We start from the raw sequence: 27,633 nt of genomic DNA on the forward strand, positions 1-27,633 counted from the left end.
GCTGTCTGTAGGGACTAACTATCTTACCCTTTCATCAGATTTCAGTTTACAAAAGGGAAATGTTTTTCCCAAATCTAAAACTCAGTTTATATTTTTAATGTACTGGATAAAGTGAGAAAAGGTGTTAGATTTTTTTAGCAACCTGTAGACTGTCTGGAAATCTGGAATCTTTAGCAGATACTCAGTCTTTGGCATGCTAAACTGTTAATGTACAACTGAGTAAACCGCTTCTAATTCAGCAAGTGGCAAAATAACGAATGCAAAACATAACTTTTTTTTCAGGCCACTGAGGCTTTGTGCTGTCGTTTTACATAGTTTGTAATGTAAACACATTTACAGTCAAAATACTTTGTTATGTAGCTCTAGTGTACACGTGAGGGGAGATTAACTTCACTGGAACGTTGAAATGTGTGCCATTTGCATATAGATGTAATTAAACACAAAGTTTTCTGATTTTCTCCATTGTGATTTTAAACCTTTGTTAATTTACTTCTCCAGCAGCCAGCTCTAGCTCCTGGGTGTGTTGCTGTGCTGGAGGACAGGCGCTGTGTACCAATTTCCTGTTTTAGACACTGTAATGTCACGAATCAGCTTTGATTTTTATCAAGTGTTGAGGATGAGCCCTGTAGTGCAAATGAAACTGACAGGTAACCAAAATAGCAGGTGAAATGACTAAACCTGGGTGCTGTAGGTGAAGGCGATTCCTTGAACCACACAGCTCTTCATCTGCCAGTCTTTTGCTGTCCTGTTGTTTGTTTCTGTTTTGAGAGTGCTACAGAGACTTCACTTTCTCTGGCTCCCACAATGGTCTTTAATGTTTTTTAATATTTTTCTTTTAAGATTTACCATGTAGAAAGCAGTCATCTTCCTCCTCTTCTGCTTGTGATGGTGTAGTAATATGACATCTTCTGCCTGGGTTTTTGTGTGCAGTAGTATTGATAATCATCATGGATGTGTACAGTTTGGGAATTATTGAACTAGCTTGCTGCCTAGTATTCTATTAGTTCTATTTTGTGGCTAACCCTTGTGTCATAGAGTTGAAAATAAGTATTAATTAAGTGTAGGATTTGCACTTGGAAAACACTGAGAAAAGGTGTTGACTTGGCAGGCTTGTACGCTCGCCAGCTTCATAAGAGCTCTCAGCTAAAACATTTTAAAAACTGATGTTGCTTTAATACTGAAATTGGTAAGACTACCTTGGACTAAGTTTACCTCCAAAAAGATATGTAGACTGTACTCCTTCCAGTAGCCTGAAACACAAATGAAATGATGCTGTTGCTCCAGTGCCAGCCTGTGAAACTAAGTAAATACATGTGATAACTTTATCTCACCTGCTACTCTTGGTAAAAACCTGTGAGGAAGGGAGCAAAGTGGGGAGAAGGCTAGGTAAGTTTGCAGTTTTATGTAGCAGTTCAAGAGCCTTACATTGCAAGGCACAAAGTTTCAGATCACGTATTAGGAAGAAATAATTTAAGGTTACTTGCAGAGAGTTCATTGTATGAATTTAGCAATCTTTAATTGTATGATCTCATGGTATGTTTCTGCAAGGTCTTTTTTAGGAAATGGAGCAGATGATGCCTACCTAGGATGGGAAAATTCACACACCTGAAGATCTCAGATGCTGTAAATTTGAGGTCTGAAGTAGTGAGCTTCGGTTATAGCGCTGCATTGCCAGAAGCAAATTTCTTGTGTGAACTTCCTTAATTTTGGGATGAAAAAGGTCTATCAAGGAGATGTTATATTTAATGGACTAAGTCTGGGACAACACAACTCCTCTAGTTAAACGTCTTCAAAACTGAGTGTTGGTGCTGGGTTGAGTACTTTTCAAAAGACTGAACTCTTGCGTGTAACAAAAGCTGAAATACTTCAACTGTGTAGGTATGTCTTGGTCGGGAAGTTTCTGTTGTGGTAGATAGAACTTGGATTTCAATTTTTTTTTCAGCTTTTCAGTGTTTGATGTAACAAAGTCATTTTAGTGAAAGCCATATAACCTTTACTAATGTTGAAGCATTCTGGTTTTCTTTGTTTTGAACTGACAGGCTTCACACAAGCAGAGCGCTTTTAATAACAAAAAGAGCATTAGTCTCAGATTGCTGCAGGTACATACATGCTTACTCTTGGACGTTAGGTTCAGTAATTTAACTTGTGTAATTGGCCTACTCTATTCAGACATCATCTGTAGTGTTAGAATATTAAAAGTATAATAAATCTTATTCTGTAATTTATTTTTTTAACTGAGACGAAGACGGGGTATTTGAGAATCCTTAATTTAAAAATGTTCCAGCTCCAGAATGTTTGATGTAGCAGTTTTAGTGCTTTGTAATGTAGATTTTACAAGAGCAGCATCTCTGTTCCTCCCCCTCTCTGAAGTTTGTTATGTAGGGAAGGGAATTATCCTAGAAATCCTGATTTGTGGTGGTGTGTGGATCCCCAACAGGATCATCAGTTCAGATGAAGCAATCTGATCCAAAATGCTAATAGCATCAGTAACTCTTGGATGCTGTTTTTTGTCAGGTGATGATTGCTACAGCTCCTTTTGGCAAGAGGTGCTGGGACAGGGGGCTGGGGTGTGCTGCTGCGGGCTTCAAGTGGCAGTATTTACTGCAAAACCTCTGCTGCTGTTGTTTCTGCAGATAAACCTGTGCTTCTGCACCTTGGCTTTCATCTTGCCTTTTTTTTTAGTCCCTGAGCTCTAGCAGAGGGCAGTTACATCCCATGGCTTCTCAGTTTCCTCTGCATTTCTGCAGAGCCATGTTAATAGCCTCCCACCAGTGGAGAAACAATGGAAGAATAAGCTCTACTCTGCCCCTATTTACTCCGACCCCTGTTCACCAGTCCTGAAGAAACTTGTTGCTTTTGGTAACCACTGTCTCCTGAAAGCAAAACAGGCTTTCTGAGAACTGCAGATTGAAAATATCCAGTGTGGTACTGTTGAGTTGTTACAGTTTTCTTAATAAACAACCAGCTTCAGATGCTGGAAACAAATATTAGTTCAGCAGTTTGTTCTCAAGGAAGTGTGTGGGATTTGTCTGTGTGTATATGCATGAGATCTGCTGTCATGGGTGTACATAGAACATGTCAGCCTGGACATAGAGTTTAAGGAAGTGAATAGGTGTGCTAAATTGTTGAAAATCCCCTGCAAAAGGCTTTTAAAAGCTTTTTTTTCTTTCCTAGGGTTTGCACTGGAATTTCAAAATGGACAGCTGTTTCAGTGCTGAATATGTCTATTAATAGTAGAAGAAAGGGCAGGATAGGCTAACTGAATCAAAATAGGACTTTTAAAGGGTGTTTACTTAATGGCAGGTAGATGAATAAAATAAATCAGTTAGTAGCAACTAGAAGTAAAAATCAAACCAAGGAAGCCGAGAAATTAGTATTTTAAAGAGGTATCTGTAAATCTTGTAACTTACCTTGAAATGTATCTTTGCAAATGGTAGCCAGTTTTAATTTGAAGACTCATGAAGGTGTGAAGAAGTACTGTGCTTGGAAAAGTTCAGGTGTTCTGCCTCTGGTTCTTGCCAGCACCTTATCAAGTCTGAGCTGTTGACTCCTGCTCTGCCTTTTGGCAAGGTTAATGTGTGTTCTGGATCCTCTGCTTTCTCCTTGTAAAGATACAGGCTGTGACAGGCATCTTCTAGTTTACTTTGACAAACTGAACTAAACTCACAGCCTCCAAGAAGATGCTGGAAATCTAATGTGCTGGATGAAAAATGTTATGGGCATATGATAAACTGATCTAGTCTAAACATACTTTCCTCCTCCTTCAAATCTGCACAAATGTTTCTATTAGCTTAGTTTGGAACTGACAAGCTTTATTTTTTCCTCTTTTTTCTCTCTTTTTTTTTTTTCCTTTTTTCTTTTAGATTTTTTTTTTATCCAGTCTCATCAGTTGTTTTCTGTGAGCTTACTGTTTTGTGTCTGGATAATTTAGCAAAAATGCTGTAGCATGCCTGTGCCTTTTCCAGGTCTGATATGTACTGCTGGGTTACCCGGTAGCACTTGATTTGATGCTAATAATTGTGGAGCCATAGTCTCAGCAAGAGTGTTTTCCCTTTCTCTGGGATTTTTTGAGGCTCTCTTTTGTAACGCCTCTGGTCTCCTTTATGAAGATGTACCAGCTCCCTAAGTTTTGTTCCCCCACCCTGTATCAGTTTCACCAATGCCACACACAGAAGTGGGAGTGGGCTTTTTTTCCAGAAGCACACCTTTAGGAGAACTGATTTTGCTTCAAATGAAACAGAACATGAGGGTGCATGTTCTCTATTATTATTTTTACAGTCTTGCTGATTTCAGTATCCCAGAATTTATCAGAATGGACTTGAGTATATTTGGAGTATATTTGTGTGTGTATATATATATATATATATAAATAAATTAGGGGCAGCATCATGCTTAGTGCATGTTGATGTGGAATTTCCCACTGACAAGTATTTTTGGAGTCAGTCAGCCACTTTGGAAATCCTGATGTATACTTGTTATTTTATAACCATTGTTAAATAATGTATGGCCTGTGCTGCTAAATCAAAAAGTCATATGGCTGCCACATACACATCCTACACCTTTGCAGTTATCTTTATTACAAATAGTCCTTGACTGAAAGATTAATCTATGCTTATCTGCTGCGACTTGGTGTTAGAGAGAACATGCTAAATGCCCCTTTTATTAATTGTCCTTTACACAGTAAATTAATTTGTTTGCAGTATTACCAGTGGGTTGATACGAGCTCCGATAACCATCTGTCTTGCATGCCTTTAAATATTACACAACAGCTCTATGTTTTTAAACCAATAATTTATTGATATTCCCTTATTTAATAGTGTGGAATTTCTTCAGTCAGTAGAAGTACTGACCTGCTCTGTATTAGTTTGGGGATGCCTGTGGAATAAGAACTCAGATTTCAGAGTATGTTTGGGAATTTTTAGTAATGCAGAGTTGTTGGTGTTTCTGTGGGCTTACTGTTCTCCATAGAAAATAATTTTGCTTTTCTTTTAAATGAACTTTTGACTAGAGGTTGTATCTGGAATTGTCTGTGAGAACTGGTTTGTAGTCAGCTTTTATTTTAAGAATGTTGATTAATGTTGGGTTTGAACAGAGACACTAACGGTCATTCTTTCTTGTATCTCCAGTGACTTTAAAACATTTTGAAGGAGGTTTTTATTTTGCTGCATTGCACACCTAACATGTTTACTTCGAAGAAAAAAATACTAATGCATGCTACTGCTGTATGACTGCTAGAATTTTTAAAAATTTTTCTTTTTCAGTGGTACATTGCAGGGCACTCTCCCAAATGAGTTTTCCCAGTACCAAGAGATTTGCGTTGTTTACAACTGCTGATTTAGGTGGTATAGTAAAACTGTAAGTATTTATAGAGGTTCCAATGCTTTTGCTAACCTCAGTATTGGAAAGATAGTACTGACTAGCATTTAGAATAAGCTTTAAATCCTGGAGGTTCTGTACTTCATTTTTGTTGTGGTTTTGACTGTAATGGAGTTTGAATTTGGTTGCTGATTTTTCAAAGGATGAAAGAAAGTAAAATTTTTTTTTTCCTCCCCATTAGGTGCATTGTCTGTGCTTTTCTTGTACTTGTTAATTGCATTTACTTGGCCTCAGTTCTTGTTCCTTCCTACTGTTGATACTGACTTCACTTAGTATTGAAGCTGTTGTTCTCAAAGTCCTTAATTTTTAGTGTTGGTATGCATAGAATGTACCTTTAGCTATAGATTGTCAGTACTAAAGCTCCTAGTACTTTATGTGGAAATGATATTGGTGTGTGGCACACAGCTTACACATCTGCTGGAGAATTCACCCAAAGTGTTTGCTTTTGGAAGATGTGCTTGGGTAGGGTCTCAGGTGGTGACTGGAAGAGCAGAAAGTGTTTGGAACAGTGACTCTGTGGCAGCTGCAGAGGAAGCTGGTCAGGCAGCTGGATCTGTGGCGTGCTGCAGAAGGATGGAGTGCTGGTTTCTCACAAAGAGATCTTGAAATGTGATTGAAATGATGAAGCAAGACAGTGCTCCTCCGGAGGAGTGAAAATTGTCAGCAGTAGACATGTATTTCAGCATAGCCTGCTAAAAGCAGTGAGAAAAACAGGTGCTTTGCTGCTCTTTTTTTTCGGTCTGAGGGGTAGGAGGAAGCTGTTGAATTTAGCAGCAGGGCAAGAGGTGAATCCATTGTGTCTTTCCCCTAAAGAAAAAAAAAAACTGAAGGTAAAGAATAGTAGGGACAAAATACACGAATTGAATTGTGCACAGGATTTGGGTTCTAAGCAGAATGAATGGAAAAGAGACAAAGATATATTCTAGAAGAGAGGCAAAAAATAAAATATAAAGCAAGTTCACATGAATTTGTAACAGAAAACATCCCTGTGATGCCTTGCTTTCAGCACAGCATCCTGGGGATGCCCAGAAGGGAACATCTCACATAACACTTTTCTTCAGTTAAGTACTTCTGTCTGACTGTAGAGATGTCTTAGTTTTAATTAGGTGAACAGCTTTTGTCACATTCCAATGTGTAGGATGAGAATGAAGTACAAATGAAGGCAAGACATTTGAGGACTGTTCCACAGTAAAAAGTCAAGTGTCTAAGTAGGAAACTCTAAAAAATTACGTACATACAAGTTTCACATCTCTCTGTGAGGTGCAAGGACTCCTTGATTTACAGAAACATTGATGCAGTTTTTAATCCTGGCACTCGAGTTGGTAATTTTTTCATCTTTTCAGTTAAAATATAGTTGTTGAAGGCTAATTGTTGCCTACAGAAATAGTCCTTTCAGCTGCAGAGTCCTTCATGTCTTCCATTGCAGCGGTTTTGTTCATGGAGGAGAGGGCGTTCTCTTAGCTCATCAACTGATGTTCTGTTTAATGGAGAAACTCTCAGGATAAGACCTTTTCTTCCCCTCTCGACTCAAATTTAACCTTGATTTGAAACTTCATCTTCTGTGCACTAATACTACACACAATCTGTTTTTCAGTTTGGTGTAGGCTTAGTAAGGTAGATGAGTATCTGCGGCCTAGGTGTGTTTTGGGTATCTGTAAACTTTCCTCAGATGTATTAATTCTTTAAACTGCATAAAATGTGATTTTTCTTCTTACAGCTGGAAAGCTGAGATCTTTTTAGTTCCTTTATTGTTGATACTAATCATATTTAGAACTCTACCACCTTTATGAATGTTCCTACAATGATACACTTCAGTCCTAGGTAAAAATTTGAGTGTTTTTTCACAAGTCCAACATGATAAAATCCAGTCATGTTTGATAGGTGGTACTGTGAAGTTACACTTCTTTCTGTGTCCTGCAGTTTGATACCCAATTGCAACACAGGGTGTTGGAAGGCTTTTTGTTTTGCTAGTGATGACATTTCCACTTTCTTTTTCTTCCCTTTCAAATAAACTGAAAAATCACTATGAATTTTGCAAAATATAGGGTTTTTTAATCAACTTTTTTCCAAGGCTTTTATCAGTTTGTGTTTCTCAGGTACCAAGAGTAGAAATTTTGTTGTGATCAAGAGGAGGAACACCTCTAGAGTCCTTTTCCAGGTGTAAATTTAACCTGAGGTGTAGATCTGGAAAACATTATAATTTCTCTGAAGATTGATGTCTTGCTCCATGGGTAGGAAGGTAAGAAGACATTGTCTAAAAAATTCTGTTAGATCTACTTCTCCAGTTCTGTATGGGCAAGGATGGCTGTTTTCTCCTCACATCCAGCAAACAGCTGTTTATAGAGATCAGGGACAGAGGGCAAAGGAGGGCTTTATTTTTTCGTATACTTGGTCATATTATTGTACACTAAATCAGTAAACTGTTTTCTTGTCTTGAAAGCCTGAAAAGATTGCTTTTCAGAATACTGTGGTATGTACTGTAAGATGTTCAAACTTTATAGAAGGAAAAAACAAAGTATTGTTTGTTTGCTGTGCTTCAGTTAAAGTGTTTTAACAGTGGGATGGACAGTGTCCTGTTTATTTCCTGAATGTTTTGGTTTGAAACAAGGTGTAATTAAAATTAATAACAAGCTTGGTCTTCAGCATTGTGAAAGTGCTTCTCTAGAAAGCCAATATGTGTAAGAGGAAACTAGGGGAGATTTTTAAAGGAGTGCTCTTAAGAGGCTACTTATGTTGAGTGACTAGGGATATCTTGCTATTGCATAGGGAAAACATTATAATCCCTGATGATTATCAAAGTTGATTTTAAACTAGTCATTTGAAACAAACAAAACTATAAAAAACAGCAACAACAATAAAAAAGAGGGTTTAAGAAAGTCAGTAGAGAAATTACATGGTGACCATCTCATGCTATATTTTGGAAACCCCAGAACTGGATTTTCATATGGTTAGTAGTCCTCCTCCCTAGTTTCCATTAATTTAGAGGAAGGCAGGTAGCCTAATTTTGACACACCACAGGTTATTCACACCTGAAAAGAAGGATCTAGAAGAGATGGCTGAGGAGAGCACAGACAGCTTGAGATCAGGACACAATCTAGAAGTGAGGAAATCTCTGATCTGTTGAACAGGAAGGGTTGCTGATACCTCTCATGCTGGTGGCATTGTATAGGGGGTGCTATGCAGCAGTGGTCTGACACCTTCTGCCTGGAAAAGCTGGGTGAATAGAACAGAAACTCCATCTCTTATATACTCTGAAGAAGAAATCCAAACTGCTTCATATTTGTGTGCTTGAAATGGTATCACCTGAGCTACATGAAGTAGGATTTAATGAGGATTATTTGGGGGGTGGATATTATTTGCTGCTCCCTGTTTTTGTTTGTGCTCTTCTGCCTTTGATTAGGGAAACAATTGTGCCAGCAAAGCAGCTGTTTTGCTGCACTGCTACATTTCTTGTAGGTTCTGGTACTGAGTGGTGGTGTTGTTGGGATGTAAGCTGGTATTTTATTGAATATTCTAATGATCATGAAAGATATGGAAGATAAGTTTAAATCAGTGTATGCTACAACAGTAGATGTAAGCAATCAGAAATCAGATCTTTCCTTTTTTTTTTTTTTTTGTTTCATGTCCAAAATTGCAGTCAAAATTTCAGCCAAAAGTTACTGACCCTAAAGTTATGAATCTAGTTATGTGCATGTGTGTGTCCTTACTACATTTTTCAGCAGCTTTTATGCTGAGGTTGAACAGAAGCAAAACTTGTTCCACATGCTTCCATATTCTATTTGTTTTGCACTTATTGATTAACTAGCAAACTATTTGCAGTGTAGAAAATCTACCAGTAAAATAGCAGTGCTCTGGCAGTCAAAAAGTAAAGCAAAAACCTCTTTCAATTAGTCATCTGAAAAGCATTAATAGAGTGGTTTTTTAAACTTCGGCTGAGTATTTGGTATATCAGTGTAGTTTTATTTTCTGTTTGGCTGTCTTTGTCAAAGTAAAACTTCAGTCAGTCAGGTATAAGTTCACAAAAATGAGGAAGACCCTGGCAAAGCACAGGTACCTTCTGCTGGAGAACATGTCCTAACCTTTGTGCTGGGAATGGTCACCTGGGCTGAGAGGAGAAATGTGTGTTAGAGCTCCATTCGTTCTGGCTTCCTGGCCTTGTTTGCACCCTGCCGTCATTACAGTCCTCTGGGGAACATTTAGCTTGTATTTTGGAGAAATATTTTGCCTGTATGGAGTCGGTATGGAGCGAGCTTGAAGACTTAGGGAAGCTGGGCTTGTTGCTCTTATGTGCTGTGTTCATTTTATAGGTGCATTGGTGCTACAGTCTGGAGTAACATTAAATTATTTTTTTGTTGTTTTGATCCACGTGAACAAAGTCCAACCATCAAGGGTTGGGTGCAAGCATAAACTTTCTTTAGACAATTGGCACAAGCAAAATGATAGAACCCTGTGAAAGTATGGGGAATATGTTGCCAGGCAAAAGAGAGAGAGAGAGGAAAATGAAGAATATACAAGAAAAGAAAGAGAGAGGAATGGAAGAGAAAAAAGTAAGAAAGTGGAAAAGAAAGTGAGAGTCAGAGTCACCACCAGGGGTCCAGCTGTCTGTCGAGTTTTTGTTTTCTTCAAGATGCTGTTCCCATCCTGGACAGGCCCGATGAAGCTGGTTGTGCATCTGGAGGATGACCCGAGGCCACAGAATGGACTGCTTTATATACCCTTAAGTTCCTTTGTTCCAAAGGGGAGCTGTCGGTCAGCTGCCCAGAAGCCAGGTTCATTAGCATCAGCACAATCAAGGGGTTTTCCCCACCCAACGGGACTTCCATCCGACTCTTTGGAGCCTTCAGTGCCAGCATTTAAAGTTCTTATCTTTGCCCACTCCCCCATGTGCTCTGCCCACCCACCCCCACTCCCCCCCCAACCTAATCGTGCCTGGAGGTTCTGGCCTGCTGGTCCCAGCATGGCAGGCTGGCCCTCAGAAAAGGGGTGTAGTCTCCACCCAACCATTAGTTCTTATCTATTTCAGGGATTCACCCCCTGCTCTGCTCCAGACAGGCCAGGTACATTAGCATCTTCCTCCCCCCTAGCCAGAGCTATTCACTTTAAAATTGTCTTTTGAGGTAAATTCCAACAGTGAGATCAGCAGACTCTCACAATTGGAAATCCACTGCTGCTGAAAATCCACTGTTGCTCTATTAATGAAATAGAGCCATTAGGAAAAGTCTGTGTGCTAGATTTAATTTTCCTGCTAGGTCATTCCTGCCTTGGCCTGTAGCTTCTGTTGGCTAAGGTTACAGCTCTTGTGGAATGGAAGCAGAGACTCAGGCCTGATAACTGTCTGGAAACTTGTTCTACATGATGATGTTGAAGTGTCTGAAAAATAAGTGCTATAAAGCATGTCTAATGAATAGTCAGATTGTTGAGGTTGTAATGTCAAGCACTCAAAATAGGAAATGTTTGAATATAAGTTTGCCTATACAGCCTTGCTACCTTTCCTTTGTGGTGCTTTATTACCATATACTCTTTAATTACATTAAGACTTGCATATCAGTGTGTGGTCATGGTCAAACTGCTAAGTAAAAGTTATTTGAGGGTTGCTACATTTTTATTCTTTTTTCAGATCCTGTCTTGACATTTTCTTTGTCACACTGACTTTTTCACATATTGTGTCTTTATGAACTACTTAGTGCCAGTATGTTGATCTGATAAAAACTCTTGAAGAGAGCACACTTTTTTAACCTGTTTTGAAGAAAGGCATTTAAATGATTTTTAATTATTTAAAATAAATTCTGGAACTGACTGTATTAATTATGAGTTTCATATACCTTGCTATACCATGTTTGTAATGAACTAAATGCTTGAATTCCAACTGAATGATTTAATCACAAGAGCATTTGATCTCTTTTCTCTGCAGACAGTCCACCCACCTGAAGAACATACTTTCAGTTGGGAGGAAGGCTGTGCCTGCCCACTTCACACTGGGACTTTGGTGGAACTCCTTGGTCCTTCAGCCTTTACAGATAGAATGTGCTGCTGGGCAGCTGTGATAGCTAGCAGTAGTGTGAGCCTTTAGTCTATGAGTTACTGTTGACTTTTGTTCTTGTGATGGTTTTTCCTTGTCTGAAAAGCACATTGCATGCAGTGTGCTCTTTTCAGGTGTAGCTGGAAGATTTGAAGGAAAAAATAGCTCCAGTCTGGGAGAGCTGCAGTGCTGAAGTTCCTCCTGCATGGCAACAGTATCAGCTCACTGGAATTATTTGTTGCCTTTATAGGCCAGTAGTTTTTCATGCTTCTTTTAAACTAGTGCCAGAAAGTAGGAGCAGAGCAGGAACTTGATTTAGCACTGCTAGGAGTGTGTACTTCATGAGAAGTGGGAAACCTACATTTTATTTTATGCAAGAACTGCATAAAATCATGCTTTGGTAACTTTCTGCACTTCACACGCTTTTTAACTCTTATTTTTTCATAGGACCTCTGAAAAGTTTGCTTACTGAATTAACAGCTTTAATTCAGTGTAATATGTGCAGCAGCTGAGATCATCCCTTCCCGAATTTGCCCCAACCTTCCAGTCTATATTCAGTAGCAAAGATTGAGTTTCTTGTGTACAGCAACCAGATTCAGCTGCTCTTCAGCTCCATCTGCAGGTTTATATTATCCATGAGGTTCTCTCAACATACAATGCACTTATGTAAAGATGGATGAAAGGTAGAGATCATGGTAGCTCTTGCCTTAAGGATGAGGGATCTTCCAAGAGTGGATTAGATCAAAACTGTGCTTAGTAGGCTTTTTTCCAACAAGATATCCTGATATCTTGTGTCACCTCTATTCTGGGTGCTACTAGAGACAAGGTGATGCTTTTTCAAGCTGCAGGCCAGGCCTGCTTGTCCTTTGGCTCTCAGGTGGTCAAGTAGAGGTGACTGGAGCAATTTGAAACACTTGCTACTGAAATTGTGTCTAAAGTGACAGCTGAAACTAAAATGCAAGAACTTCTCATGACAGATCACTGCTAATGTACTGATACTGTCCAAGGAGTAGGTATTAAATGTGATTGTTGAACCTGTTTACTACCTGTAGAATCAGGAAGGTTTAAGTATCTTTTGGAAGAACTAACCAGGGGAAGAAGGAAGCTTAGAGCTGTGGTTTTATTTATTTTTAAATTGTATTATGCTTTTTTATTTGTGCTCAAGCTAATGCCTCATTTGAAATACCAGATTTTAATGCTTCGTAAAATAGTGCCAATAGAGCAATGTGGTTGTAGTCCAGTGATACAAAGAGACCATCCTGCCTCAAGCAGAAGGTGCTGCATGTACTAGAAGCAAGAGGACAGAGGGAAATCCAGCAGTATGAGCTAAGTCTGGTAAGGGTATATTTGCAGGAAAAACTGGGAGAGAAAAAGATTTTACCATTAAACTTTTTGCAGTTTATGCTAGTATAAACAGCAGGTGGAAAAATAACTGCTAATGAGATTCACTTCCTACTATGATAGTTACTATGTAAACTTTCTAAGAAATGCATTTTTTAGTTCTTTCAAAATTAGCTCATGGGATTGTCAGCTCACAAGGAGAGGTTTTTACAGCCGTTCAAGCATCAGCTCTACTAGTGATAAGGATTTCACATTCTACCACAATGGAAATAATATGATTTCTCTTCCTAGAAATTAGAAGAGGCTTTGTGTGTTTATGTTCATGAGGTGCTTCCTTCACACACACATACACCCCGCATTCCCCTTTATTCTTGATTTCTTGTAGAGCAGCACAGTAGTCTTTACCAATTATGGTCTTTACCACCATAATTAACAGATTTTCCTTGGACAGCTTCATGGATATTGCCACTGAGTTAGCTATACATGGAATTTCGAGACACAGGTGACAGGTGGATGTGACTTGGTTACGCATAAAATCTGTGGTGAAAGTAGAATGGTTGTTTTGGGTTTCCAGAGCTTGACTTGTCTGGTATTACAATTTTTTTATCACCATCTTAGCAATTTATTTTGTAATATGGTACACAGAACAGAGTGAATTGCATTTAGTATTTTTGAATGTTGGATGTGGAATGGATAATACAGAAAAAGCAAGAATTCTGTATACCCTTACGGAGGACCTACTGTCTCTGTTTTCCATGCTGTTTCTCTTTTTTTTCTGATCATTTCAGAGTCTCTTTTAAAATGCAGCTACTTAATAAAAATACATTATCCATATGGAACCACTATGCAAAAGTGTCCAGAAAATTCCTCCCAAGGACAGCATCTGTGTAGAAAACAGTTCTAAACTGATTTTTAATTTTTACAACATCACTTTTATTATTGTCTAAATTACTAAGACATTTCAAGATTTTAGGTTGTATTAAGGTAAACATGAATTATTTTATTACTTAAGATAATGAAACTATCTCCAAGTAATGAAACCATCTCCAAAATGATGAAATTATGTAGCACACATCATGTGCTTTTGTACCAAATCTTACTAATGGTATGATGTTTTTTTTAGCAAAAAGTTTGTGTTGAAATTGCTGACACAGGTAATGTAAGTGGATATTAATTGTATTAAATGTGATATGTGGATATCTGGAAGGAAAAGTTCATACTTGGATACCTAGGGTTTCTGTTGTTTATTCAGTTGAGAAATAAGTTCTTGGTATAATAGCAGGAGATGTAATCATACTCAGCTTTTCCTTTGAGCCAGCTGAATGCAAGCTGGTGTCTTGCTTGGTGTAGGTGGAAAAGGTTGTTGCAGAGCAGTTCAAGCAGGTCTAAATTGTGGCAGTTCACTCATTTCTGCATTCCAGAACTCTGCCTATGTGGTAAAACAGCTCAGGAAGGAGATCCAGGAAAGAAAAATGGGAGAAGGAAGGGAAAAGATTAGGTTTTGGGTATCTCCTTCTGCTTGTGTTGGCGTACTGGCTGTGTGAGCACCTGTGTGAGCTCAGAGGGCTGGCATTGGTGTTTGGCTGGGATCATGGCAACCCACACTGGCCTAAGCATCCATCATTAATGTAACATCAGGATCTGGCTCCAAAATGTTGTTCAATCTTGGTGCTGTAATAATGCTTCTGATTGGCACAAAGCATGAGCAGAACAAATCTGTGCAAGTTAGAGATGAACAGGAATCTAAATAGCAACAACTTGGTTCTTTTTTGGTTTTTTGGAACCAAGTGCTTTTCTAATTTAATTTTAGGTAAGCATGATGTATGTTACTGTCTTTTATTGTATGAACCACTAAAAAGCAAACACCAGTAGAAATCCAGTGTAGTGAGGGCAATGGAAGAGTTGATTTTGGAACAGTGTGTGTGAATTTTAATGATGTGAGGACAATGAACTCTTGCAATTTGACTTGTTTACTCCGTTCCAAAATGTCTCTAAAGACATAAGATTGTTAGCAGCTCTAAATAAAGCCACATTTAGAAAGTGATAGATGATGTTACTGAGATCAGTTAGATTTTTTTGAGTTTTAATCCTCTGAGCTGTGAGCTGAAAACAGCATTTCTTCAGGGCTCTTGGACAACTTGATGTTGTCTTCATGTGACAAGTCATAGTACCAATGCAGAACGTGCTGGAGTAGTGGTTCTCTGCCATAGAGATGCATAAACATTAGAGAGGAGGTGCTATGAAGAACTTAAGATCCTAAACTAATAAGCTGTCAGAGTTTTTTGTTTTGTTTTTTTTCTCCAAGTTAGTGCCAGCTCTGCTGGTGCCAGGGAGACAGGAGCTGGTGGCAAATAGTAGGAAAGGGCCAAGAAAAGATAGAGATGGAAGAAAATACAAGAAGGCAGAGATGAAGATGTCAAGAGAAAGACTTGATGGAAGGAGGACTCATCTGAGAAGTTTGCAAACCCCTGTAATGTTGGCACATTTTGGGCAGAAGATTATAGAAGCTAAGCTTTCAGGAAGGCTCTAGTTATGCTTCTGCTTCAATTTAAAAATTTTCCTCTATAAAATTTAGCCGAAATGAAACTTGCTGAATCTCTACATACTGTAATCTATAAGCTGGTATCATTAGAATCAAGTAAAATCACAAATCTGCAGTACAAGCAAGTTTACAGGCTGACTTTCTGTGGAGCTGTGCCTGGGTGTTACAGGAGTGTGGAAATGGAGATTGTCTTCTCTAGTGATAATTCATAGGGAAGATTTCCAGAGTAGCTCTCCTGGTGAACAGTGGGAATTCTTAGCTATTGTTCAGCATTTTAAAAATTGTGTTGTATGTAATGAAGTAGCAGTTCTGTGAAGTACTACAAGTATGGTTTCTTGGGCTTATGTTGGGTAGAAATCCTCATGAGATGAGAATGCTCATGAGCCTGTGGCCTTTCTGGTTGAAAGAATAAATGCATTATTTGACTCCTAGAAAGCAGGGTTGCAGTCTAAGGGATCTGGATGGAAGGCAAGGTCCTGAATGCAGCAGTGTCAGAACTGTGCCTCTGCTTGTAATGGAGAATGTTTAGAGAGGATTTGCTTTTAGAAATAGAGTAGGAAAAAGTAGGTACCTGTGAATCAGTAATGTTCGCATAATGTTTAAAAGGTTGAGCAGTTCATGTGTTTAAAGCACCAGTGTAGTTTCCCAAGTTGAAAGACGCTGAACAAAAAAAAAAAAAAAAAAAAGGGTGCTATAGCATTAGAAAAGGGGATGGTAAGAGCACTTAGATCCATCCTACTGTTCTCCAGGACAATGAGCAAGATTTAAAAAAAAAAAAAAAAGAAAAAAGAAAAGAAAAGAGGTAACGGACATTTAGAGGGGAGTAATTGCAGCTTTTATGTAGAAACTTGCTCCTTTTTTCTTAAAACTGTCTCTTTACTTCACAGCAAGCAAGGGCAGAGCAGGAAGAGGAATTCATCAGTAATACTCTATTTAAGAAGATTCAAGCTCTGCAGAAAGAAAAAGAAACACTGGCAGTAAACTATGAAAAGGAAGAGGAATTTCTCACTAATGAGCTCTCAAGAAAACTGATGCAGGTAATTCTTTCCTTCAGTGGTATTTCTCCCAAGAGCCTCAACTGATGGGTGAACTCATATGTTAGTGTTTCTCTATTCAGAGGGACATTGTCAGTTTGTAGATATTGTAAAACTTACACTTTATAAAACAGTAGAAGAAATGTAATGAGCAAGTGTTTTTTAATATATTGCATCTGCAAACTCAGTGGTGAGAATCTTAAAGTTTGTATAGAGATGCAAAGAAATGATTGTAGCTTAAAGTAGATGTTAGCTGTCTTACCAAAGAGAGTTACTGAATAATTTAAAATGTTAGTGAAACAGCTGCTTTTTTTTTGCTTTGTATGAAGTGTTTGATATTTAACAGGAGTCCTGAAATACTAAACTTCCTATACAATGCTTGAAGGAGACTTTTAATAAAACAGTTGCTTCTCTTGAATTAAAGCACTTGCACCAGTTGTGTGCTGAAAGTAAAAAGATGCTGGAACAATTATAGCAGAGAAACTTATTTTCACTGCCCAAGCTGCTTCCAATTTTTGGAAGGTGGGTAAGTATTTGTTGGAAATGATGTACATGTTTGCCCTGTTCTGATAGTCTTGCACAATTACCTGCTTTTGACCTCTGTCGATACATAAGGTACTAAGTTAGGTGCATATTTGGTGTGATCCACAGTAGCTTTGTCCATGCCATTGCTTATAAGCTTTGCAATGGAAAACTTGCCATATTTAAAGAAGCTAATTTGTATGTTGTTAGCATTTCTCATGTTCTGCAGCTAGAGAGTTAGGCATGTTTAGCCTTGCTGTTAGGTAATACACTGTTTGGAACAACTTTAGAGCCAATCCCATCTGACACTTTGTTTCTGAAAACTAGGCCTTCTATATCTTTGTCTATTTGGTGCTTATTATCACATGATAAGTTAAGTATTAAGATTAAATACCCTTGATCGGGTATTACCATTTACCCTCTCTTTTCTTAGGGACTGACCAGAACATTTCTGAATAAGATGTATGTTTGCTTTCAAAGTTACACATTTTTATGAAAAACAGAGAAGCAGATGGAAGTAAAATAGGGGTACTGAGTGTTCTTTTCTAACTGGAGTAAGATGTAGACACCACTATAGAAAAAGTTTTCCATTGAAGTCTCTTCCAATAAAGCAAGAAATGGTGTGTTGAGCACTCTTGTTTAATTGGAAGTGCTATATACAAATCCGTTGCACAACCAGGTTGCCTGGGGCTATACTATGTATTGTGTAGAGCAAAGTAAAACTTATTATTAAAAATAGAAACTGAAATGACACTTGATTTGGCTGAAGGAGTTTGAACTCATAATGAATTTGCACACAAATTTCTACTGCTCAAGTTCTGCAGCAACTAAATTGCTGTATCTAGCAGCTGCTTAAAATATACTTAGCCTTTTTCCTAGAATTCAACTGAGATTGCTTTAAAGCTGTATCTTTAACAGCTCTTAAGTAACTAATATGCAAAATATGCTTAAACATTTCAAAGAGAAATATAAACTTCTTGTCAACCTAAAATTTCAGTTAAATTTTGTGGTGTCCTGTGAACTTTCAGGAAGTATCCTTTGACTGTTGTCCCAAATTAAAGGAAAATGTAATAATCTACTGTCCTCAGAATTCATTGTAGTGTATGGAATAATGCAAGGACATGATGTTGTTTATCCACTGGAAGGGCATAGCTTCTTCCTTGCTAATGAGAGATTCAGAGAAGCCATGTGCATCTGAAACAGGACACAGGTGTAAAACCAATGGAGTTGTCACCTTTTGTATGTATGATACCTGGAGAAAATCCGCAAGTCTTGTATTCAACATCATCCTGTAAATCTTACCCAGCTTTCTGTAGGCAAGCTGCAAGTTTCTGCTGAAAATAACTACATAGCCATAGATACAATAACATGGAGGTAAAATTCTGTCCACTGCCTGCTTTTATTGAGGAGTACCTCAGCCTGCAGCCTTACACTGCATGTCTTGTGACCCTCCTCAGTAAGTAGTGCCTCATGTAGTGTTTGATAAATATAGTCATGTCAATCAGAAGATTTTAAAAGGTGACTACTCTTAAATGCACCTGTTTACCAAATTGTTAGTCCTCAAACTGTCTCATTTCCCTCAGCATTGGTAGGTAGCAGTTTTTGGAACTAAATTGTGAGTTTTCCTCTGTCTAAGTATTCAGCCAGTTAGCTTGAAGAAGAGAACAGCTGCCAACATCCTGTGGGTGTTGGTTGTGGTTGTACCTGTGAGGGGCAAGCAGCATGGAGTATCTTGCTTACAGGTTCACCTGTTAATTGCAGTGCACAGAGGAGAATATGAGAGGATATATCTGAGTTCTAGTGCAAAGCATATTTTAAGATGTGTCTCAGTACATGATTTGGTCAGCAGGTTTCCTGGCCCGTACATCTGGATGACTTTTTGTGTCTTTACAGTGGTTCAAGACTTGTAGTACAGGTGGAGAACTTGTTTGTTTTAAAACAAATAGTTTAATATTGAAACTATTATTCTGTTTGTGTGCTGGCTGAATGCAGCTCTTATTCCATGGTTAGATTATGTCTTTGATGTGATAAGCTTGCAGTGAAATGCAAAAATGCATATTAATATATTCTTCTAAACACTAGTTTAGCTCAGAAGCTTATAAATTATACAAGAGAACTAGTCTCTTCTCTTAAAGAGTTTACGTGTAGAAGTAGGAAACATTTGAATATTGCAGTGTATTTCCAGAAAAATAATTTTTTATTTCTGTAGCCATTGTGGATTTACTAAGTTGTTATTAGGATACGGCAGGCAGTTTTCTTAAGCAGGAAGGAACTGAAAATAACACCGACACTGGTTTCTGCTTTCTGATAGCTTATCTGTTGTGTGGAAGTTTTGATTCTTCAATTATGAATCTTGGAAATTACACCCCTATAAGCTGTCAGATAAAGAAGTTTGAGAAGAGGAACTCTTCATATCACAAATAAACTTGTTTTGTGGAAAAGAGGATATTTTAGCGCAGATCACACAGCCAACTAGTAATTATTACAAAATCTGTAGTTGAGGATACTCTTGCCTTTACACAAGTGGACTGCTAAATCTTGGAGTAATGCTGCTTAGACACAAAGTTAAGATAATTGCAATTTGCCTTTTTCAGTTTCCTGAGATTCATTGCCTACTAGAATGTAGCAATTCTATCTTTATTAAAGTATGCAAGACTAATGTCATAGTTATAAGGCTAATAATGAACTGATAAATGTTCACTTCCGTTTGTGGTCTCTTTGATCTGGAGAGAATTGTAACTAAATTAAATACAGGCTTTGGATGATAACTTAACCAGCAATACATCAGTCTCCAGTGGAAGTGTGGGCAGGAATTGGTTGCTCCACTGTTCTTTGCTGTTAGGGGTTAAACTCCCAGTCTCTTGGTTTGTCAGGAAACATTGGTCTGACTTGGAACTAGACTTTGAAAATTCATGCTGTCAGACATTGTACATCAAATGCCTTCCTGCTTTTTGTATGACTGAGGAGAAAAAAATGCATGCCAATCTCTTTTGCCTAAGATTTTGCCTTTTGGATCAGAGGGAGGTGTGCACTTGTGGTAAACTTCATGTTATTTGTAGTCACTTAATTTTCAAATATTTACTAGTCTGTGGCTGCGTAAAAGTTACTGACATTCAGTTGAAAGTCACTTAGCACAGGGAATTTTTTTATAGTGCCTGTGTGGTTTTATGCTTTGTCAAACCTTTGTTTGTCACAATTGTAGGGGCTTACGCATCCTATTCAGAGCAGCATCTGGAATGAGCTCTCAGAATGTTAAAACGTTTTAGATGTGAAAGCTGTCTGCCAGAGCATGAGCTGCAGCACTCCTTGCTAACAGCCTAACAAGAATTTCCCAGTTCAGCATGATGTGCATCACTAGTATACAGTTATGTCACTTTTTCAATATTTTAAGAAATTAGTTTTGAAAATTATACTGTATGCCAGGCTAACTCTCAATATACACAGTAGCACTTGAAAAAAGGTTTTTTCACTGGACTGATTCCAGGCTTCCTGTTGCCAGGCTTTCAGGTGCCATACCTTTGATATCTGCTTGTAGCTGTGTGGCATTAGCTTTTACTGCCTCTACAAGCCAAATAAATAAGTATACACTTCTACTAGCTGAATTTCCTTTGTTTAGCATATTTTCTAATTTTCTTTGCTAGTGCAGAAATGAAGGAGCATCTCAACAGACTTTCCCTCAACAGAGCTCTTGAGGGAAAAAAAAATTTGCCATGATATACAATCCTGATGAAGTTCTTATAAGCCTTACATATGTTCACTGTATTTTCCTATGTACTTAGTATAATTATATTTGTATCTACCTGACTAGGTCTCTGGAAAGTTTGGAACAATGTTTTTATAGAGTTCTCAATCCCTAGTAATTATAAAATGATAGTAATATTTTGCAGAGTATCATTAGAAGTGTTTTGATGCAGGATCTTGTCTTGCAGCTGTAGACATGGACTTGCTGAGTTACTTTTCTGAAATTTAAAGTAGAAAATCTTGAAAATTTACCTTTTCTGAAACAAGGCTGCTCAAAAAAGTAATTAATTTTTTGTATTGTCTGAACTTACAAAGTAAATTATTCTTTAAATTATACAACAGTCCTTTGCACAATCACATACAGAGGGGTTTTTTGATACCCTTATATTTTTTGAAGTGCAAATTGGTCCAAGTGTCTGTCCTTGAAAGTAAAATATTATGACATGCCAAGATAAGAGCATAATGTGTATTGAGGAAGATTTAGTAATTGGGAGGCTATAGAGAACTGTTTGTCATGCAAGTGTGACTCTTGACAAGTCTTTCAGAAATTATAAGTCTATAAACACAAGCTATTACCCTTCCTGCTCTCCAAAATACCATGAGTCAGCTCAAGGATGCAAATGTGATTGTGTGGAATAAAGTCAGCTCATCTATCATTTATTTGATGAGCATCTGGACATAAAGATAAGGCAAACTGCTGATAGAAATTTGTTAATAAATAGGACTCTCAGGATGCAGCAAAGGGCAAATTGGACAACTTTTGAGGCCTGGAGTAGTAAAAATAGACTGTACAGTAAAGTGTACAAGGTCATAGTCTGGGGACAAATGAGGGTTGTTTTTTAAGGAGGAACTTTATCCATTAGCACCATTATTTCATAAAAACACTTTCTACTGTCTCAGAATAAGCCAGTAGAGTAAGCAAGGTAAATGTGGCTTATGTTTTATTGTTATATTACTGCAATTATATAGGTCTTACCTGAGCTAACTCATGCACTCTTTCTGCTGCTAGGTTTTGTATTTGATAGCCCTTCTCTCATTTTGAAGTATTAGCTGTCTTGCACCAGACCCATCTCTGATCTTATGTAGATGAAAATGCCACCAGTACCTCTCTTACTGTTTTCATGTTCAATTCAAGGTCTACAAGACATTGTCATCAAGGTGACCCATTCTCATGCATTTTTTCCTTGTCTTTAGCTGGCAACTGTAGGTGTATATGTAAACAGGTGTTACTATAATTGCATTTGATTTAAAACAGTTTGAAAATACTCTTACTTTTCTAAGTAAAATAAACAATATTCAACAGCATTTTATCAGTGCATATTTTCTCATTGTTAGCAATTCTGTTTTACTTTGTTTTGTTTGGTTTTTAATCAAAGGCAGGAGAAGGGAAAATTTATTTTATCCAGTTGTGACACACACCATTAATACCTATTTTGGGCTATGTTATTAGTATTTTTTTCCCACTCTGAATAATTAAGCCAAAAGTGTAAAGGAGAGTAGCAGAATAAAGTCGTTTCATCAGGATGTCCAACAGGGCTTTTTTTTTTTGTTTTGTTATTATCCCTTTTAGGCCCCAAGGAGATAGTGTTTTGAGTTTCTTTTTATTCCCAGTTAATTAACTTCCTGGTGTATTTATGTTAAGATATTCCTGTAATAGATCTTTCTTGGTTTCACTTATTAGATTTCTTATCAGCAGGAATGGTCAGTTGGCTGTGGTATGTTCACACTCCCAAGGCAGGGTTTTGTAGGTCTTACACAGCAGCTACTGATCTAATGAGTAAGCATCATCTGTTTCTGTGTGATGACAATTCCAATAAGCCTTAAAAGGAATTATTTGAAAAGCAAGATGGTGCTATTGCAGCTCAGTTTGGTTTAAGTAACCTGGTAGTTGCATTTGCACGCAAGAGCAAGAAATGGTATATGGTAGCTGGTTTGAAGTGGCTTTGTTTGACTGTATGATCTGCCTGGATTGCAAATCTGAGCAGTCCCCACCACACGATTCCTGGATGTTAGCAGCATCTGGCTTTAGGCTGAGTAAGAGATTCTGTCTGTCTGCCTTTTTTGCACAGTTCAATTTTGCACAGTTTAATCAGCGTGAGCTGATTACGGCAACTGGCTTTGGTCTCAATTTTTAGTTAGATGAAAAAAAAAAGTTATCTTTTTGATGAAAGTGCAGTAGATACCTTGAGCTAGGTGGTAATCATAGAATCGGCTGGGTTGGAAGGGACCTCGGAGATCATCAAGTCCAACCCTTGATCCACTACCGCTGCAGTTGCTAGACCATGGCACTGAGTGCCACATCCAGGCTCTTTTTAAATATCTCCAGGGATGGAGAATCCACCACTTCCTGGGTCAGCCCATTCCAGTGTCTGATCACCCTCTCTGTAAAGAAATTCTTTCTAATGTCCAACCTAAACCTCCCCCGGCACAACTTGAGACCTCTTGTGCCCTCTTGTCTTGCACTTGTCTTCTTGGACGCTGTGGCTGTCTTCAGTCTTAAACTGTAGCTGCTGTCTAGACGTAGGAAAGGAGGAGAGAGGGGCTTGTAGAGTTTTAAAACCAAATATTTTTTTCATATCAAAAGAGCGTTTTTCCAACCAATACGCCTATACTGAAGTATGAAACTTCACCTTTTTTATTATCAAATAAAACAAACTATTTTGATTTAAAAGTATGAATATAGATTATTTTTTTTTAATGAAAACCTACATTTGCATACTTGGCAGCCCTGCATATTCCAAGAGAGGAGAAACTACTTTATTTCCAGCCTCCATCAGAATCTCAGTGATTATCATGTCATAGTCCAGGTGTCTTCAGATGCATGAGAATTTGCATGGGTGTCAGGCTTTTGGAACAAAATTCTGTGATTTAGTAAGTGAAAGGAATGAATCTCATTTTTTAATTCCTATTCAGGTGTTTATTTCAGTTTGTGAGAAGCAAAATCTGAAAATATATTTAAACTACAAATTTCTCCCATTTGTATATTGACCAAGTAGTTCCTGTCTGCCTAGCATTCTCTCTGAACTCTCTCAGTGTGTTTCTGCTCTGAACTCTCTGCCAGGCTGCACTTCACAGATGATTTTGTCCCTATAAATAGCAGCAAAAAAACCCCTGAATTAGTGAACTAACAGTTTTAGCTTGTTTTAAAACCAAAATATGTTTCTCTGGATATCCTGCAACCTCAGCTATTGTCCATGACGGAGAGGTGTTTCTCCATTTCCTTGGTTTTCCTCACACATTTAAACACTATGACCTTACATATTGTAATGTGATAGCCAGAAGTGTTGTAGGAAAAACAGCAAGTGGAAAAAAGTGCTTAACAGTTTTCAGTGGATGGCTAGAGCATGGTGTAATTACCTCATTGTCATTTGATGACATTTGGTTTTTCCTAGATCATGTGTTTGTACCATGGTGCCAGTCACTCTGTTCTATCCACAGGAAGACTTGGGTCCCTCTGTCTCAGAGGGATTCCATAGTGATTTTGACTTTAATGTTAAAAATTACTGTATCCAAGCCATAATTAATATTAAATGGGTTTTGATTTTTTTGTTTGTTTGTTTCCATCTGCTTGAGAGCTTTGAGTGTAAAGATTTATTTCAATTAGGAATATTAACTGAAAAAAATTCCCTTAACTGTTAAAATAATAATTTTTAAATAACAAATATTGTTACATTATCAAAGTTTTTTGTTCTTCCTACCATAGGAATAGAAATTAGATGGGTTTGGTTTTTTTTAACTGTCTTGTTGTGCTGCAATCTCAGTTGTATGACTTAAGTAATAATTTTAAACTTTCAGCTGCCTGAGTGCAAAACCTGCATTTTAAGCTTGGGTGCTCCTGAAATTATGTAGTTAGATTAAAAGTAATACTTTTATGAACACTAAGATAAGTCTTTTGATAAAATGTTGCTCTTTTTGAAGAAGTGTTGGGTGTGCTTTGCATTTGAGAATAATTATCAGTATAGAATTGGATGTGCAGTAAGAATAAATGTGTGAGTAAATGTATAAATGCGGTATAAATGTTTCATACTTTGATTTGCGTCTTTAAAATGCTTCCATGTCTCCTTAATTTTTAGCTGCAGCATGAGAAAGCTGAACTGGAACAGCATTTAGAGCAGGAACAAGAATTTCAAGTGAACAAACTGATGAAGAAGATTAAAAAACTGGAAAATGATACAATTTCAAAGCAGCTCACCCTGGAGCAGGTAACACCTTATTTTCAGAGTTGTATGACTATAAACCAGAAGATTCTGAAAAAGACCAGCGTGTTTTGTATTATGTTTGACTTAATTTTTTGGGATGTGAGAAGCTGGGCAATATCAAGAACACAGAAAAGTCAGATTGGCTTTCAAAGCAGTAAATCATTACTGTAATTTATTATGAGAGTTGGATTTTTTAAATTTTTTTTTTCATGCTTGTTGAAACTTTCGCTATCCTTACTGCAGGCCTTTATGTCTGCTGGACAGCTGTGAGTTTTGCCAATACAGCTTTCTTCTAACTAATGCATCTTGTTGCTTTCATCAACTTCCACTCATGTGGCTGGTGGGAAAGACTGTCACTTCTGATAGCACTTAAGCACAACAGGGAGTGGTATGTATGTGGTCTTATGTTCTAGGTGACATTTTTGTGGCAGCTTAGATAGCACACAACTGATCTGTGAGATGTCAGCTGTGTGTATACTTAGAAAGATTTCAGATTTGAGTATGTCTGATTCCCTTTTGCCCTAGACAGCAATGAAGATTACAGAGATAAACCACCTGTTGTTTTAGCTATGCTTCCACTGGAAGTTTAGACATTGGGACTGGTCTTACCTCTATTTTAGGCATGTGCCTCAAACCATCTCGGTGGTGTTAGTAGGAGTCTGTTTGACTCCAAGGCAAACTGATGGAACATACAGGCTTGTTTAGCAAAGTCAGATAATATGGGTGATGTCAATGTAGCACATTATTTCTGTGATTTTTTTTTTTTTTTTTTCCTTAATTTTTCCCTGTTCTCATCAGATATGGAACTTTTTTGTTGCCAGTAATACGAATTTCTCCTGGTTTTGTATGACTCTCCCATTTCTATTGGCTTTGTGGATAAATTAGTTAATGATTATTTATTTATGAAATAGGTTTTATTTATTCTTATGCTGACATTCGATATGATGACAAGTGGAACAAATTGAAAATGAGAAAGGTAGGAGTATGTAGTTGCCAGCAAACCCTTAACCATTATGGAAATAAACATGGGAGTGAAATAACTTTTGTAGCCACAAGGTGGTGGTGGCGACCACTTAATCAAAATGCAAAGTAAACTCACATATTAAGCTGGATTTAGTTTTTTAAATGTTAATGGTATTAATTTTCATATAATTGTTCTGAGCAGACAAACTTGTGAAATTATAAAATTTTAACTTGTTGCTACATCTCAATATCAACAATAGATTGTTCAAAAAGCATGGATGCTCAAAAGTGAAGTGTTATATTTTGGTGGTATCTGATCTTTCTCTTGAATATCTAGCTTAATTTATGAAGATAAATGTGGCAGTCAGTCTTAGAAGTGCCATGTGTAGTTTTATGCAATACAGTGTATACTTGTTTTCTCTTACACTGAGGTTCTGATCTGAAAATATAATCCTATCCTGTTTATTTTAGTTCAGAATATTACCACATTTGTAACAGATTAGTTCACTAGAGTTAAATGAAATTTTCAAAGTACACATGAATCTACCTAGTGCAAAGCAAATATACCTCTTCTCTGAATTCACAGCTCTGGTCAGAGTGCTGCAGTTGCTTCTCTTGTAGGTTCGGTTCAAGGTGTTCATCCTCAAAGCTTTTATAAACTAACACTGGGACAAAACTCAGGATCAGTTAAGGAAGATACCTGTTTATAGTGTGTTTTTTATATTGCTGGCAATGTGGAGTTTTAGATCTCTGTTTTACACCCTAGTTTCTTTGGGTGCTTCATCAAGAGTATCTGTCAGCCTCCAGGACACAACACAAGGCTCATTTGTGTATTGTTGCTGATGATTTGACTTTGCCATTGTGTGTGCTGACCTATATGCAGATTTCTAACTAATGGAGTGCTGCCTTGGTGATGATTGCTGTAATACTAAATGCAGTCTTAGATTTTTCAAATCCAACGTTATAAATAGTTCCCTCTGCCTTTAAATTCCAGTGTGCTCTTCTTTTTTTCATTAAATGAAATAGCTTTATTTTCACCAGTATGTTTTTTGTGAGGTTTTTTTGGTGCTAAATCAATAAAATCATTGTAAAAAGACTGCCAGAGTAGGTGAGTCGAAACTGTTTCATTGAAGTGATGCAAAAAACATTGCTGCAGAAGTAGTGATCTGAAGTCAGACCTTTTTTACCATGTGCTTATATAGCTGGCTGTGCAGTGATGTGAAGATCTGCCTGTTGGTCACATAGGAGCACAGTATGCAGATTCCCAGAACACTGTGTGTAATTTCTTCCCTATCTATAGTCAGCCCCAAGCACTGACCAAATTGTCTTAATGAGCAGTGTCCAGAGAGAGAGTGCCCTTACCCCCCTGAGGCAGAGCCCTTTCCCTTTATACCATTCCAGCTCCTTCTGGTGTGGGGAAGGAAGTATCAGTCAGGATCCAAATTCTCATCCCTCATGTGAGGCTGAAGCATGTAGCTCCTAACTTCTCTTTTATTGAAGTGAAAGTTCCCTTAGCTGTTAAATGCATGGCTGGAAACTCATGCGGAAAGATTTACTGAACAGTGTTTATTTTTCTAGAGATGTTTCCTATTACTCATCAATATAAGTGTATTTCAAGCTTAGAGAAATTAGATACTGTAAGTAAAAAGTAGGAAGTTGTATGTTCGTTAAACTTGGTCTATACCTGAAGTGTGCAACTTTAAATTCTGTTTTGGTATCTCAGTATTAATTTAGTGGGTGGCACAGAGGCCTTACAGCATTGGATGCTGTAATACCACTTCACCCAGTGATGCAGTAAATGTGTGAGGGAAGTCTGTTTTAGAAGACTGGTTTCAGTCATTCCATTTTGTATCATGGGATTATTAGCCCATTAGTAAAGTGGTGTTAACTTAGACT

The 27,633-nt window shown here is 37.7% G+C and overlaps 1 protein-coding gene across 5 annotated transcripts in view; it reads left to right on the forward strand.

Annotated features, from left to right (window-relative positions):
- The window catches only part of CCDC6 (coiled-coil domain containing 6), a 42,347-nt gene that overhangs the window by 1,895 nt on the left and 12,819 nt on the right, over positions 1-27,633 (forward strand). For all 5 annotated transcript variants that reach the window (XR_011726835.1, XR_011726836.1, XM_071749207.1 and 2 more), the window contains exons 2-3: positions 16,166-16,315; positions 24,649-24,777. Coding sequence is in view for 3 of the 5 variants with exons in the window: in XM_071749207.1 (XP_071605308.1) it covers positions 16,166-16,315; positions 24,649-24,777 (279 nt within the window). In the remaining 2 variants the exon portion in view is untranslated. The remainder of the gene's footprint in view (positions 1-16,165; positions 16,316-24,648; positions 24,778-27,633) is intronic.

This window comes from Heliangelus exortis, chromosome 7, assembly GCF_036169615.1.
Source record: "Heliangelus exortis chromosome 7, bHelExo1.hap1, whole genome shotgun sequence".
In the NCBI taxonomy this organism is placed as follows: Eukaryota; Metazoa; Chordata; class Aves; order Apodiformes; family Trochilidae; genus Heliangelus; species Heliangelus exortis.